Raw genomic sequence first — 17,031 nt, forward strand, 5'->3', positions numbered from 1 at the left:
TCAAAAAATTCCCCAAAACATTAAGAAGAAAACTTGAATTATGGTCTGTGGCTGAAACACTAGGCAGAAAACATGAGATGCTATTTGTTGAATAATGAAGATACGACAGCACTGTTGTAGATGTTCCATTAGATGACTGCAGAGGAAGTTGCTCTATGACAGAGGTCAGCAACCTTAGCACACAGTAACTTAAACAGTGGCACACTAACTTTTGAAAATGAGTGTTAAACACCATTTTCAGATAAAACACAAGAAAACTTTCAGGATTGTGGCAGACGAGGCAGAATCCATCAAATGTGCTGTATCCAGATACGGGATGCAATCCAACACCCTCAAAGTCTTTTTTGATCCTCACCCTCTGATCACAACACAAATTGTCTTTCCCAGGAAACCCTCAAAGTCTACCGTCGCTATGCATGCTGTGTATATGGATGGAATAAAATTACAGATCTGTTGGTAATTTTGATTTTCATGTGGTGTCATACAGTGATTGATCTAATGTTAATGTTGATATATGGCACACTGATTAACAAGAAAATTTAAAACTTGCCATTGTGTATCAAATAGGTTGCCGACCCCTGCCCTATAGAGATCTTCTTTTATCAAGCGTCTGCCCACCCTTACATTTTTGCCTGTAAAGACACATGCTCTGTGTTTGAATGTGCGAACCAGTGCTGTCTGCCAGTGCCTCTTGGCAGACTTCCTGCAGCCTTTGATGCACCTCGGTAGCTGTTTCATCCCTGTAGAGATGACCTGGCACACTGTGAACTCTCTCTGTCACACTTCCTCTTGGCTGGACCTCAGAGACAGGTCCACTAACCAGGAAAGGCCAGATAATGTGTAACGTCCATTAGTGTACCCACATAAACCACCCACCATTGTAGAGACTGGATTTCCAGGAAACAAACTTGTACCAAAGACCACAGATCTCTTAGATAATGAGCCAGGGATGTTTCTTGCCTTTACAGTATATAAACTTGTGGCGGACAATTATTGCTTTTAATGTGCCGCTGCCATTTTGACAGCCAATGGATCACAGCAGCTTTGACTGCAGAGCTTTTGCTGACATATGTACAAATCCTTAGCCAGCAACTTGTTTTGAATGAGCTGTCGTATGCAAGAGACATGCAAGTTAGGATACCCTGTCACTTCTTGGTAAAACAAAGGTACTCCTAAAATTCATAAAAATGAATGAGCCCTGACCTTTGTTTGGGTCAATGGACTTGGACCCTCCCAATGAGATATGAACAGCAAACCATCTCTCCCTGAGTTCTGTCAGATGGCTGATTTCATAGAACTGGAAGACAGAGTCTGTGATCTATAAATGTCCAATTATATATTATTATCATTATGTGTATGTTGTATTTTACTGCTGGCTGTAACCCAAATTGCCCCTCAGGGACTTTAATGTTTTACCTTACCTTACGTTAACTAATATTTCAGCATCTGGGGAATGTGTAGGTAGTGTAGGTACCTTGGATATTGTGAGTCCACATGCATGTGAATAGGTTGCTCTGTGTTCCTCTGGGCTGCTATTACTGAATACTGTATTTGTGTCTCTCCCTTTCAGTGCAAATACTAGCATGAACAAAACAGATTATGCCAATATAAGAATTGGATTTGTCACTCAAATGCATGGCAGCTGCACAAAAAATTACAGAGGAAACACTGCATCGAGCAAATCTAGGCCCTGAAAATGAATAGCTTAGTCTGCTGTGTATATGATCAAATTAAGTGAGCTTTTCAATGGATGAGGGTTTAAATACGTGGACCTTACCTTGCAATAGAAGAGCAGTGATTGAAATGCTGTTGAAACAAGGGTTATAAGCAGGTTGGCTCTGGCGTAAATGTCTAGCACATTTCTGCTGCTGAACAAGATACAGCTTAGATAACCAAACCGTGCTGTCAGCACTAGATTCTGAAAGGCTTAACTTGTCATATTTCTCGGCACTTTTGCAGCTGCAGAAAGTGGTGGCTGCTGCAGGACTTGACAATCAAAGGCAGAGGGACTAATTGTGACAGAAATATAATCTGATAGAAATGTACATAGCAGGATTTAATAAGCATGAAACTTGGGGGCGCTAAAATGTGTTGTTAGCTCTCAGTGTATTGTTGCAACACTGCCATGTCAGTGTTTCCCACAGAGAACATCTCACAGGGTGAGGTGGGTGCAATATATCATGACCTTCCATGACTTATGATGATTGTCTTCACTTATAGTAGCAGCACTGTGTCCAGTGGAAACTAAAAGTGAACAAGGAAAACAAGGAAACCCAGTGTTTATCACTGCACCATCGGCGGCTGCTGGTCAAAATGGTTGAAGCAGAACCAACCAGACACCCATCTGCACCCCACCCACTGCTGCCCGTAACACAGACAGAGCTAGCATACTGGCACTACACTGAATCCTGCCCCCAAAATGAACCCATTTAAAACTGATTTTGACTAACAAAAGCAACACCATGAAATCCAACAGCTAATGTTAGAAATACTAATCTAAACCTCTGCCTATTGTGCTGTCCAGCGCTGTCGAACCAGCTCCGTCCCAGAGACCAGTCTGATTGAAGTCAGACCAGTTATCATATTTTTCAATCATCGTCAAAGCCACCTTTTAGCCAACTGTTTGAAGCTAAGCCTCTGTTTCACTTAATACTACAGCCATAGTTTTTTGTACCAGTGTCATTTGTCCTGTTGTCACAATGACAGTAACAACATTGCATATCAAGCAGCTCATTCACTTTATTTCAGTGAATGTTTGTGTAGACCTTTTTTTTCTTTCTGTCCCAAAATCCAAGTCTTGTCTGCCCTTTTTTTCTTTATCATTTATTTATTACTTTGGTACTTCCATGGAGGATTGGTTAATTTGGTTCATGAACCTCCTTAAGGGTTGAGCATATTGGGCTAATTTTAGCCGTGGTGCTGGTGACACTAGAGAGCTCACTGCTGCTCCATGCTAGTTGAGGGCTGGTGCCCTTTATCATAATAAGCTGTGATGGGCCACAAAACAGCTCTGCTGACTCTGGGTAAGCAGTGGGTCAGGGGGTTTATGAGACGTTTTATGCTTCCTTACAATCTTAGCGTGAATCTTTCTGCTTTTCATGATGATTTATTCACAGGCTGCTCTTCCCCTCAAGCTGACAGTAAGTTACATGGGGGGAGATATTTGGCAGGGCCCACCCATTTCTCACGGTGTCTCAGCCCTGCAGATGAGCTGCACAGCGGCTCCTCACAGCCTCCATGCTCACCAGGGCATTGGCATAGTGCTTTGAATCACCAGAAGCCTTATAGAATATGGGGAAGCGAGGATGTGCTCTGAGTTTTTAAATCACAACACGTTTCTGCTCCATATGGTTATTCAGGAAGCGTAAATCCACTTTATATTGCTAGACTCTGGAAGGGTAGCTATAGCTGTAGCTCTGTCCTTGAGCCCCAGTGAACACATCTTGTTCTGTGGGAAAGCTACTTTGCCTACAAACAGCTGACATTTTTACCATCGGATGTCATGAAACCAGTGCATTTGGTTTGCTTCTTGTTTCACTAATAGACCGTGATAGAGATTTTAGTTTGGTCAAACCAGTGTCTACCTGCTTGTTTGCCACAATCTGTGTATAACTCTTGACAAAACTGAGTATTGACGAGTTTTTCAGGTCTTCATTCAACATTTCATTCCCCATGATTTCATTCTCCAGTTTTTCCCTGAACATCTGCCTTCACACTTTGAGAGTCGTATAGATATTTCTCTTTTTTTTTTTTTTCCCCAATGTTGGAATTGTTATCGTTTATATATGCGTCTGCTGTCAAAGTCATGATTGGGCTCGATTGGCCTATTCAGCTGAAGTCAGCATCATCAGATGTACCTTGGTCCCTCAAGGTTTTCATTCACACCCGCAGAGCAGAAGATATTGCTCAAGCCTCTTGTCATTACACACCCTCCTCCCTGGCTGTTGTTATGGCTACCGAGTCCAAAATGGTGGTTGAATTACTCCCACTTGAATAAAACATGAAGGAGAAAAAATTGTAGCCCTGGGAAAAGTAATCACATCACCACACTGTACATACAGCAACACTAAGCCAGCAATGGTGTCTATATCCACAAAGAATCCACACACACACGCACACACACACGCCTCCACCATCGTTCCATCTCCTCATAAATCACCTCAGAGACTCTTTTGTGCCAAGGCCTTTTAATTGCAGCCTCGCCACTTTCAGTTTGGATGACATTTCCCCCATGGTCTATAGGATGGTTTAATGATTTCTTAATGAGTGGAAAAGATAGGAATACCCTTTGTTCCTTTTTTTAACACAGCAAAGAGGAACTCATTGTCCCATGCCTGCTGTGCTATCTTGATAAAACACAAGGGCTGTTTTAGGTGAAGCATCGTGAAGTAAATTCTGCATCTGCCCGGCCAAAATCGCAACAGCAGAGTGGCCTTGCATTATTTGAAACCTCTTGAGTTGCACTTCAGATTTTTAAGCCAGGAATACAAACACTGGGTGGAATGGAATGTGTATGGGCGTCACACCTTACAAATGGCAAACCAGTCCTGAGCCGTCAAACTTTACCCTCGGAGGGTGCCCGTGCTGCTCCGGGGCAGGCCTGCTGGTCCAGAATACTGGATCTGTTTCTGTTTCTCAGTTCACGTGCATAGTGTGTCAAAGCAGCTCCCAGAATACTCCCCAAACACTTTTAGGGCATAAATGAATGCAAAAAAAGCAGATTATGCCAATTTAAAAAAAACAGTTCCTGGTGCCCATGTTGTTTTGTGTAATCACAATTATTTATGAAAGTTCTATTAGGTTGTTTTTTGCCTGCCATAAAGTTATTATGTGGACGTGTCCTACAGATGCAACCTGCTCGATTTACTTTACAATTCAAATAGGAAAATAAGAATGAGCAGTTTAACTTCTAAAAAAAAAAAAAAAAAAAAAAAAAAAAAGGCACTTAAGTTAATTTTCTTGACATAATCTCTTTTGTTCACGTTGGTTTATGTGCTCAAAGTTTTATTTTGGGAGCTGTTGTGCCGCTCTATTGAAATGAATAAGATAGAAATCCAGTATTGTGGATTAGCAGCCCAGAGGAGCACAGAGCAGCTAACGAGGAGGTTTCACCACCATGTGGACTGACATCATGTCCAGGGAACTTTTCCACAGTTCAGTTTTGCTTCAAGGTTCCTGTCCCTGTCCCTGTCCCTGTCCCTGTCCCTGTCACTGCATCTTCACTACAGTTGTGTTATGCCTGACTTCCTGACAACTTCCCATATCTGAGGAGGAGTTTATGGCTTGCCACCTGAAAAGGGTTATTAGATGATCACTTTGCATTAGCTTATCCTTGCCAGCTAATTATGACTCTCCATCTTAAATATAGCAAGGTGACAGTCAACCTGTTGTCACTCATGATGCACTCTCCTTCCGGGCCAATCCATCACAGGAGAAAAGGGCATGTAAAGAGACAGATAGTTGATTCAGTTGTGAGAGCCTGTCCGGTCCATCCAGCTCATTAGTTGTTAACTGCAGACCTAATAGTTGAAGCAAACATTAGCAGTACTGTGTAACATTACCTTGTCAGATTTAGACAGTGGTCTTTATTCTCAGCTGTCAATGTCTTAGAGGCTTAAAAGCCAGTATTTGGGAAAAGTAGGAAATTGGTTTACCAGTTTGATAATGAGGCCACTCTCACATGAGCCTCACAAATCCCAGTCTTTTTTCAAAAAGTGTTTGTTTCACAGTAACTATTCTGATTCACACTGTGCTTAAATACAGCAAGCTTCTCACATTTCCATTGATGTCATTAAGTTCTGAACCTTTTGGCTTGCCGTACTAGCCTGCTTATTCTGCTCAGTTTTCCCACCTTATTGTTGCTGTGACGCTTTTGTGTAAGGACGTATATGGCGTACTTTCTGCCGTGTCTTGTATTTATCTGTAGTTGTAGCACCCCTCTTGGACCAAGCAGTGTGTTCCAGAATTTAAAATGCCCAAATGCAGTGTTGAGCTGCACGGTTTCCTCAGGTTTTGTCAAAAGGTAGTTGTTTTTTTCTCTGCCCCTCCAAATAACTTTTGTGTAGTTAAATGCAGCGTGTCCAAGAGGCTCTTGAGATAACTGTGGATGGAGAATGAGCTCTGTGAACCCCATTATGATTGGAAATGGTGGGGCCATGTGGTCCACTGACTCAAATAACCTGTGCTCTTCCTGCTAAGATTTATACCCTTTTGAAGACTGATGCTGAATTCAGTCAAGGAACATTTTATTCCCCAGCGCATGGTGACTGTCTTTTGACATCACCTTGGTTGAAAAGGGCTGCTGTTCTGTTTTCATTCTAGGTACCAGGTATGGTTATCAGACAGAAGGGAAAAAACACAGTAAGATCCTCAGAGGAAGAAGCTTTTTTCCAGACAATACCACAGTGTCTGAATTACTCAAGGTGGCTAGGCCTTTCAGGCGTTGTGCAACACACAGAATGGAGAATGAAGAAAGTGTTTCTGTATATGTGTGGGAGGAAGGGAAACAATAGCTTTTGAGTGAAGCGTTGAGGAGACTCATCATATCTCATATCTCATCTTTTATGAGTTGCTTGATTACTTTGGAGTTTTAGTAGGGCGGTATATCAGTTAAGTGGTCTTTTTTTTATTTGCATGTCTGGCCCATGTGCATCAATCCATAGAATCAATGCTGTTGCTCAACATTTGGTGGCCTTTGTGTTTTACCATCAGTACTTTTTGGTATACATCCAAAAGATTCACAAGATGACACAAGACCACAAGACTTGGTAGAATTCTGTTTTACAATATTTTAATGCCTCTTTGCAAAAAAAATAAATAAATAAATAAAATACAAAATAAATACAAAATATCACACCTTTTTGTTTATTTGAAACCCAGTGGCCCATGGGCAGTAGGGCTTTTGCTTTGAAAGGTGTTATTTAAGTTTTATTTATTTATAAAGGTTTTATTATTTAATTTAATTTAATTTCTTTAATTTTTTCTTTCTTTTTTCTTTTTTTTTTTTACAATTTGGGGGGCAATTCTATGGTATTGTTTGCATATAACTAATTTGAAATATATAATATTACTAATATTTTTTTGCAAACGTTCAGGTCGTTTTCTTGTAATTTTTCTGAAGTCTCTCTAATTTTTGGTTCACTTTTATCGAAAGAGCTTGTTTATGTTACAAAGGGTTAACTGAACGTTCACAAAAACATCTAATTGGATGTGGGGGCCCAATATTGAGGAAAGTGGGGCCCGGCTGCAGTGCCTGACCTGCCTCGTGGGCCCGACAGCTCTGCATAGAATGCATGAAGCAGCCTCTCGCTCGCCTGTTTATCTCACAGTGTGCGTATAATTGATGGTCATGTCCCTGTGTGTTCTGTTCAGGTGACTGTCTGCTCTGAAGCCCAGGATGAATGGCTACGGTAACTCCACCCCTGCCTCTGGCATGTTTGGCTCCTACTCCAATGTGAAGTGAGTGACCTCGTTTCACCCTCCTCATGCACCAGCATGATGCCTTTCCGTATGACTTTACATGTGCATGACAGAGCAACATTTCTCATGGCCGTGTGCACCAACAAGGGGTAGAGTGCTTTTAGGGGCAGATTACAACTGCAACTCCATTAAAAAGTTTGTAAAACTTAGAATGAAATTTTATTTTTGGCATATTTTGTTTATACAGTTGGTTACACAGTTATGATGTTTTCTATAAATCAATATATCATGTAGGCACAGTAAACTATCCCACAATCCCACTTTAATGCGCAATAGTCGGTATTGGCCTTTGACTGTCCTCAGAAAGCCCATGTTGGTCAAACCCGCGGACCAATCACCCTGCCACTAATTGATCGCTTATTTAAATTGTCTGTGCTAATTTCCCAAAGTGTGGCTCCAATTCAATTCCTCTCAGATCAAATGTAATGGAAATGCCTCAGGCTGTAGGCAAAGAGGCTGACATGCTAATCAGGACACCAGGGGCTGATCCAAAAACCAGAGTGACCCAGACTGCCTTAACCTCGCTGGTTTGGACTGACCTGCAGCCTTGGGAACTTCTTGCCTACAATTCTGCAAATATAGACTTTCTGTAAAGTGACTGTGGATGACCTACCATGGAAGTGGAATTGAACAATAATGATTTAGTCTGAAAAATCAAGCACTCTACCTCTGTATGGCCTTTTTCATCCAGAAAAGCTGGGAACAAACTGCTACTGGAAATGCGGCATTGCAACATTCACACTACCTTTACTAACTTAAGGCTTTTTTCTTTGGTTTAACATTCATTTCTTTTGCTAGTTTTTGAAAACTTTGATAAGTGATAAATTTAATCTAAGTCTCCCAGACAACATCTATAGAGATTTGAACTCGGCAGCGTCAAATGTTTTTCCCCCTCATCCCAGTGGTCCTTTGGTATAAAGTGATTACAGACTTGCTGGATTGGCAAACATGAGCAAGCTGTGTGCACTTTACTGACGTCAAGTTACAGGATTTCTGGGTAATGAAGTTCAGCTTTTTCCAACATTTGCTGTACGTTTTGCTGCCAACTGTTGAAATTGTCTTGTACATCTCTAGATATTTATATCAGAATTTGGTGACATGACATTTTCCAGAAACCTGTTGTTTCTCAAATTAGCTGCTATGATTTAACTTTTTCACAACTGCTGCCACTGTGTTTCCTCTCCGTTCTGATTGGAGAGCGGTTGGAGAGCTGATCGACCATGCCCAGGCCTGTCAGCGATGTGAATTAAAACCATCCATTATTAATCATCAATTAGAATAGGCTCAGAAATGTGAGAAAATATCAAGTGTCGAGAAACTCATTAGTAGCAGTGACACTTGAGCCCATCAGTGTTCACACCGACAGATGACTGCCATCCTGTTCCAGCAGCCTTCTGTCCCTGTTAACAGACAGCATCATGTCCTCTCATATTTAGACACTGCTGAGCGTCATTGTCACCACTGTGGAGCTTACTGAGTTTTACAGATAGAAACTGGGGAAAGTAAAATTACAGGGAATGTATGATGCATAACACTTTTTCAATGTACTTTTTACTGATGCAAAAATGGAGATGCTTTTGATGCAAAGTAAATGTATGAGACATTATGCATTAACATACAAAGTTCTGTCTTCTTTGCCTTCTGTCCCTCCCTCTAACAGTGGCCATGGCTCACAGTCTCCAGAGCCCCCAGAAAACAAAGCCAATAAACCCAAGTCCAGTGCCAAAACCCTGTATGGTAAGGTTCACTGCTTTTATGTACTGAGAAGAAGCCACTCTGGCCTTGTCAGGCGTCTGATATGTGGAGCAAGATTGCTCTCACACCTCCCTCTTATGACGCTTATAACAACCTTGGATATAAGGCTGGTGGTATAAAGCTGGGTGATATAGAAAAAATCAAATATCATGATGTCTTTGACTGAAAACCTCAATATTGTTACTGTGACAATATTGTAGAGATGACTATTTAAAAATGTTTAGACATGGGTTATTATAAACAATAATTAATACAATAATTAATAATGTGGATAATGTGAAGAAGAAAACGACATCCCTTTACTGTAATGCAACCTTGATAACTAGGAAATGACATCATTTTTGCTTTATATTGCGATATTTTGATATCGAAATCTTGGCCAGTCATCATGGAGGCTTCGCCCAGTGATAGCTACATAAACTGCCTGGAAAAACTGCAAGGAAACATATTGTCCATTGGCAGGATCAACACAAAACCATAAGATTTGGCCTTATTTGTTTAACCATACTCACGTTAAGTCTATTTTAGATCTGCTGGGTTACAGTGGTAACAGGTTACCCATTCCAAACAGTGGGCTGAGTACATGCCACATCTGTAGCATGTGGCTGTCATGTGTATACTGCCGGTCAGTTGCAGTGGGTCTTTCCAGCTGGTGTGCCTTATCTCTGGCATACAGGTGCACTTCCCCTGGGATGTAAGATTAATCATAATCACGACTTTTAGTTTTGTTATCACCTGACTCAGGACTCCTCCTCTCCTCAGACTCACAGTAGGTGAGGAAGGAGTCCTTTGAAGGGTTTATAGTCTGTGCCTCATGCTCCGTTTCGTCAAAATGATGTCAGTGGCAACATGTACATGCACAAGGAGAACTCCTCTAATGGAGGAGTGCTCCTTTAGAGGAGTGAGGAGTTTCTAATAAATGTGTGAAGACATATCAGCGTTTTATTTGACTATCCATACAGGCAGCTGCAGAGTGATGTCATACAAATTCTCACACACATATTTATAAATGCTAACTGATGTCACTGATTCAAAGTTTTTAAGTTACTAACAATAGTGAGGTTGTGTTCTGATTGGATCGCTCCACGCTTACATGTGAAAGTAGGTCCTTTTTATTCACAGAAAGCTGCTATTGGTCCATCTGAGCAAGGAGGGAAATATTTTGTAAACTGGTCACATGGACTTTGAAACTTCCAAGATATCAAAGGTCCATGGAAACAGCATGAAATGTGAATTACACATGTAAACACAGTGGTTGGTAGGCAGAGTACTATGCTGAGTTCCTCTCATCACCTCCTCCCCCAGACATGACAACACCCGCCTCTGTGGTTCAAACAAGTCCCAGCTCTGTTTTAGTAACACAGTCACAATGTGGAGGAGGAGTTAGCATCCCACTTCAGACAAATGGGAAACAGGCCTGCAGTGATTTTTCTCTGCAACAGAGCTTCAGGTGTCTGAGTCAGTTGCTATTCATCCCCATGTATCTGTTGGAAAAGCTTTAAACGGTCAGCACCTCCCAGTGTTCCTGCTGTGCTGTTCCTGCTGCGTTTCAAACAGCGAGCTGCTAGAAAAGCCATTTTGAGAGTATCATGAGGAAATGAGCTGTGGTTGTGATGCAGAGAGGTGTATCACCTCTTTTGAGCTTCAGTGAGCCTTGATATAAACCTAAAAAATGAAATTACACTATCTGACATGATCTGACCTGTAATTTCCTGGATAGAAAAATAAAAATGTCAGTGATTCAGCTGTAATTGTTGCTGTCTTCCTCGCTCTAAATGGCTCATGAATCATTACAGGAGACTGAGTCAGTGTATGATAGCACTGTTATCCATTTCCTCCCTTAGATATTAATTTATCAGTGTTCCTTTCATTTCCCCATTTTCACATTTACAGGGACAGATGGAGTATATTTCCTCCGCTCATCTGCCAAACATAAAAAGAAAAGTAAAAGTGAGCTGAGTAAGCTGTGTGTCTGTTCATATACTGGCACTGAACAAATATGGAAAGGCTGATATTGGCATTTTATTAGAGACAATGTCTGTGTGGTACTGTTATGTCATTTGATTGTCATTATTGTTATTGTATTTCATAGTTTCCTTGTCCCATGATCAGTCTTTTCCACCCATTCAAAAATGAAAATCTGGAAGAAACACTTAAATCTTTTGACCACCCCCTGAAGATTTTTTCCCCCATGAAAATGCTCATATTAAAGATAATCAATGTCAGGTATCAGCAGCTTCAGTCCACAAAACATATCACTAATAAGCACCAGTATCAGCCTTGAAAACCCATATCCCTGTATGAGTCAAACCTGTGTGTGTGTTATAAGTGCATGCCTCTGTGTGAACATAAAGGGCCAAGGCTTCAGTCATCTGCAAAAGTGGAAATAACAGACAGTATCACCAAATGCATCTCTTGATATAAGTGGCAGTCTACTAAATCCAAAAGATTACATGCAGAGCAAACTGGTGTTGACCTTGCAGCCCCTTCTCTCTGTCCGTTGATCTTTTCTCCAGAAGTCAACTGAGCTGCCTCGGTTGCTGCAGCTTTCCCACCTTCCTCTCTTAGCCTGCTGAAAATCTGAATCATTAAGCTGTTCTTCCACTGGCAGCCATAGTGGTTTGCAATGCCTTTTAAGAGGCTTATGAAGGGTTCAAGAGCAGGGCTGCTGTCAGGAAGTTGTCAGGCTCCTTGGTGAGCCTGGACCAGTGCCCTCTCTGACCATCATGACACCTCACTATACAGGGATAAACAATGTTTCAAATGGGCCCAATAAAATGCATGTCAATTATTTTTCAGAATGTTAGCCAGGGATAAATATACCTCAGTGTCAGGAGGCTAACAGTTAGCATTTGGAGCATCCAGCCAGTATCTAGCACTCAGTAACAATGAGAGGAAGATAGCACCACTACTGTCCTACACAACAGCTGGGAGGGAGTGAAATACTCTTTATTTTTTGTTGTTGTTGAAAATGGGTGAACTATCCCTTTAACAGGAGTTATCTACAATCCAGTTTTTCTCAATGATTACCATACCAGGTTGGTTCTACATGGAGCTAATCTAATGACAGGAGATGTATACTCTTAGCTTCATTTTGTGAATTTGCAGCTTTGCTTTGCTCTTGATTTTGTATTGCTGTTTGTCAATCTTGCAGCAGCAACGTGTATTTAATGGAACACTGAGTTGCATTAAACACTTGCAATAAAACACTCTATCTGCAGTCCTAGTTTTCATACTTGCAAATGTTATTTTGCATGCTTGTAACTTACTATCCTGATAGCCCATTTGCATTCACGCACAATTTCCTCCCAAACTGTTTTACATGCAGGTTACAAGCTTGCATAATTCACAGACAAGTGTGCAAGCTGAATTTACACTGATCTTTTTATTATTCGTAAAATGAAATTTTAGCACAAAGCAAGGCTTCAAGTTAACAAAATGAAGATATTTATCATAAATTACCTGTCGGCAAATTCTCACAATGCAGTGTGCATTGTCATGTAGGTTACTTAAATGTTTCCACAGACAAATGGAATCAGAGCTTCTTTCTGCAAGGATTGAGTAAGTGGTGCCTGGCAAGTATGCTGTCCTTGTGTAACTGGGCTTGTTATTCCTGTTATCCGTACCCACCATTCCCTAAATCCAAACCACCAACCTGCACCCCCAGTGACCAATCCCCTTATCTCCAGCAATTAATAGTGCACAGAATATGTGGAATCTTTTAAGTACAATTTGTGTATTACAACAAGCAAGAGATAAAGCCGACTTTACAGCTTTGCCACACAGATCCATGCTCAGTGATATAAATAAACCTGAACTTGAACCTTTTAGATTTCAACTGTTTCAGCTTTGAAAACTAGTACTAAATGTTGGATACTCATTTCATACAATACTGTATCGACAGAGGCAACAGCCTTAACTTTCAAAGTTAGGCAAGCTGTGTAGTCGAAGACCAAAAATCAGGCCTTTCCAACGTCTGTAGAGTTCCTTCCAACTGGTCTGTTCCCCAAGTGTTGTGCATTTTACCCTCTGAATCTAACGAGTGTCTTTCCCTGTAAAAGTCAATACTTTCCTTATACTTTTAAACAGCAACCGATGCAGTGACTGCATAACACCATAACAAGTATCAACCTTGTTGCTTTTGATTCCTCTCTGTCTCTCCAGAGCAAAGAAAACACTACACCAAAACCAGCATCAACAGTTTGACAGACACATCACAGTACCATGTGGAGGTGAGATAAATTTGATGCTACCATTAATGAAGAGCCACGCAAAGGTCGAAGCTGAAAAAATGAGACATACATGTAGCACCTTTTATTGATTGTGTTTTCATGATGATTTGAATAACCTTAACTGCTTCATCCCCAGCACCTGACCACGTTTGTGCTAGACCGCAAGGATGGCATGATCACTGTTGATGATGGCATCCGAAAGTTGCGACTGCTAGATGCCAAGGGGAAGGTTTGGACCCAGGAAATGCTGCTGCAGGTTGAGGAGAAGGCAGTGAGCCTCATTGACCTAGAGACCAAGGTTGGCGTCACTCACAAACATGGCTACCAGTGTAGAGTCTTTGGTTGGTTTCAACAAAAATCCATGTAGTTGGATGGGGGACATCAGTGTGAGCGTTTGCCTCATGCTTCACTAAAGTCTGTTTGCAACAAAGATGGTCAGTCAAGGGTAAAACCTTAAGCCAAGGGTGTATTTTTATGTGCAAACATTAAAAACACAGTGCCTTTGACTTATTATTTTTTTCAATACATACACTTTTTACAAAATTACACAAATTGCAGATTACACATGTATCTTTTTTTAGAGACATTTAAGAAATCTAAGAAAAGGCATATCAAAGGCTGTCACATACACTGCCCCTAGAAAGTATTCAACTCCCTTGACTGTTTGCACATCTTATTGTTGTATTGTTTGCAATGGATTAAATTCTGTCACCACTCTTTGCAGAATAATCCATAATGTCATAATCCGTAATGAAAAGCTGAAATGTTATGAGTTGATGAATGAATGATGAATTTCAAACCCTGTGCAGTGACACTGCAAATTAATTTGAAGTGCATCCAAAATCCTTAAGCCGTCTTGCTCATTGATTGGGCTCTCAGCTGTGGCCCCTTCAGTAAACTCTGCCTCATTTAGGGGGAAACACATCTGTCTATGAAAACTTCTGCAGATGACAGTTCTGATCATAGTAGAAACAGATTGTGGTGATGTTTTTTCTGTTCCAACTGGCTAAGGACCCTAATCATACTGCCACATCAACACCAGCTTCACAACAAAAGTGTGAAAGTCCTTTGAGACAATGGGTTGCCCCAGCCAAACCCCAGTCTATTGAAAATCTATGGAAAGCATGAAGAGAAGTGTGGAGCTCGGTAAATGCAGCCAAAAACCCAGATGTGCCAAATAGAAACAAATGTATCCAAGAAGACCCAAAGCTGTAATAACTGGCAAAGATGCTTTTTACAAGATACTGTGTCAAAGGTTAATATTTGAAGGTGATAATTGTAAAAATTCTAAAAACATGTCATTTGTGTGAAGGCACTGTTAAAACTGGACTGTAGTTTTTTTTTTCTATTACTTTGAACCCCCACAGAGCCTTTGTGTTTTCCAGTCTGTGTTGTGTCTCAGCTTATGACTGAGGTCTTTATTAAACTGTCACCTATAAGAAGCTCAGGGCAGAAATTGTACATTGTGAGTTAGCTTAAAAACTGCTTAAGCCTTTGACATGGCATGAAGTCCAACTTTCCATGCCACTTCAGACGGTAGCATTCTGGTGTGCCAAGTCGTCACTGGCATGGTAATAGATCTCTTAGTATTTAGATCTCGTAGATACTCTTAGCAGAGCTTATTCCTATTTAAACCTTGCCTTGAGACATGTCTTGGCTTGTCGTTTCAGAATGAGCTGGAGAACTTCCCTATAGGGACGATCCAGCACTGTCAGGCTGTGATGAACGCCTGCAGTTACGACTCCATCCTGGCTCTGGTGTGCAAAGAGTCAGGTCAAGGCAAGCCCGACCTCCACCTCTTCCAGTGTGACGATATTAAGGTTAGTGCCATGTGTGGTGTGTTTCCAACACAGAATGGATGGAATGGTCCTCTTAAAAAGTCTCAGAAAGCCTTCAACTAAATGTAGCAGTATCTACAACAGAGAATATCCTCGACTCCATCTTTTCATAGGTATAAATACCTCAAATGAATATGTGACACACAGTTATTAGAGGTCTTACTTTCCACTGTGTAATGGCAGATGTTAACCTTGTACAACATGCATCCTGTCATATCACCTGTACTTTAGGTTTGGTGTAGGACGTGCCTTTTGGGTTGCAGTCTTCCCCAGCTTCAAGACATCATGATCTTTACCATTTGCAGTTGGAACAGTTTACCTTGTCTTGACGTCTGTCTTGTTAATTTACCTGTAGCAGCCAGGGCTATTTGGACACGTTGGCTAATTGTTGATTCAACTCCAGCTGGAGCCGCTGTGGGATCTCTTTGGGCAGAGAAGCAAAAGACCAGCGTTGTCCTAAATTTACATCCTGTAAAAACTGTTTGGTGGTGGTGTGTCCCTGTTTGGATGTTAGTATATGTTGTTTTGCTGGAGGAAATGCACTTCATAAATGGCAAGTACACTAATTTATAGCCTGACTTTCTTGTTCAATCAGTGGACACTTGTGGCTTGAGATAGTCATGAAAAATATTATATCCATTCATTAAGTGGCAAACTATGTTACGTTTGGTGGCTACTTTCATTTCATTCATTCTGTGTCATCCTTTGAAATGTTTTTAAAATGTATAATGGTTTGAAAGACCAGGGATAGGAAAACAAAAATTGAAGCTGAAGACACACCAGGGTAAATACATTTTCAGCAGCCAGAAGAAGCCTGAGCTATATGAGCTAGTTTATGTCCGTTCTCAAATTTACTCATTTATATATGTGCCCCTGTGGAATTGCATATCTTGCTGGCACAACCTCTGTTTTTAAGCAAGCTATCCTAACCCTAAGTTTCTTTGGCATTGAGCTGCAGGCATTAATATCCACCAGATATTTGTCCAGATATTTGTGCAAACTGTTATCTTAGCATAGATGTTGGAAATTCCTGGAAATTTGACCTATTCAATTGAAAACTTGAATTTGACTCTTGTTGTTCTATGGGTAAGCTTTATAGACTAACTGGATTTTGAGCTTGAAAACTTTCACCAAGCTAATTTTTACTTCATCTAACTTGTGGTTGCCTCATGTCCTGTCCGGTCCTTTTAGTATCACATAAATCAAACCATGCACTTACATAATCTTTGTTTGCCTTCTGTTAGGCTAATCTGATCCACGCAGATATCGAAAGTGCCATGATTGACGCCAAAAGTAGCGGCAAGGTGAAAAAGAGGCCAGACGCTCTCAAGTAAGAACAGTTCTTAACAGCTGAGGTCTATGCTCACTCGCTTGGCTTTAAATGCTGCTCGTCATGGCAGTGTCTGACTGGACGGTCCCTCTGTTTGTCTGCAGAATGATCCTGAAGAGTGATGGGATCATCCCCCCACCTCCCACTGCTCCTGCCCCCGAGCCTCCTGCTGCTTTGAATCAGGTGGATGTAAAAAGCAGAGTGGCTGCCTGGTCAGCCTGGACAACTGAGCAGCAAGACTGTGAGAGACTTTTTGTGTCCTGTCAGAGAATAAAGCAGCAGAAATACAGACCCAGAACACAGACCATCTGAATTATGTTGTTCTTTATGTTGGATGCTAAAGCTTTGCACTGCTATCCTACATCTGTAATAAAGCAGATAGGCTAATCTGGTGTGT

General features: G+C 41.1%; 1 protein-coding gene across 4 annotated transcripts in view; it reads left to right on the forward strand.

The window, feature by feature from the left end:
* The window catches only part of eps8a (EGFR pathway substrate 8a, signaling adaptor), a 66,156-nt gene that overhangs the window by 30,308 nt on the left and 18,817 nt on the right, over window positions 1-17,031 (forward strand). For 3 of the 4 annotated variants that reach the window (XM_030045451.1, XM_030045452.1, XM_030045454.1), the window contains exons 2-9: window positions 7,372-7,458; window positions 9,140-9,216; window positions 12,760-12,795; window positions 13,399-13,466; window positions 13,603-13,764; window positions 15,137-15,286; window positions 16,549-16,634; window positions 16,739-16,875. In XM_030045451.1, coding sequence (XP_029901311.1) covers window positions 7,397-7,458; window positions 9,140-9,216; window positions 12,760-12,795; window positions 13,399-13,466; window positions 13,603-13,764; window positions 15,137-15,286; window positions 16,549-16,634; window positions 16,739-16,875 — 778 coding nt within the window. In that variant the 5' untranslated portion in view covers window positions 7,372-7,396. The remainder of the gene's footprint in view (window positions 1-7,371; window positions 7,459-9,139; window positions 9,217-12,759; window positions 12,796-13,398; window positions 13,467-13,602; window positions 13,765-15,136; window positions 15,287-16,548; window positions 16,635-16,738; window positions 16,876-17,031) is intronic. The other variant, XM_030045453.1, reaches the window with a different exon arrangement.

Source organism: Myripristis murdjan, chromosome 23, assembly GCF_902150065.1.
Source record: "Myripristis murdjan chromosome 23, fMyrMur1.1, whole genome shotgun sequence".
Lineage (NCBI taxonomy): Eukaryota > Metazoa > Chordata > Actinopteri > Holocentriformes > Holocentridae > Myripristis > Myripristis murdjan.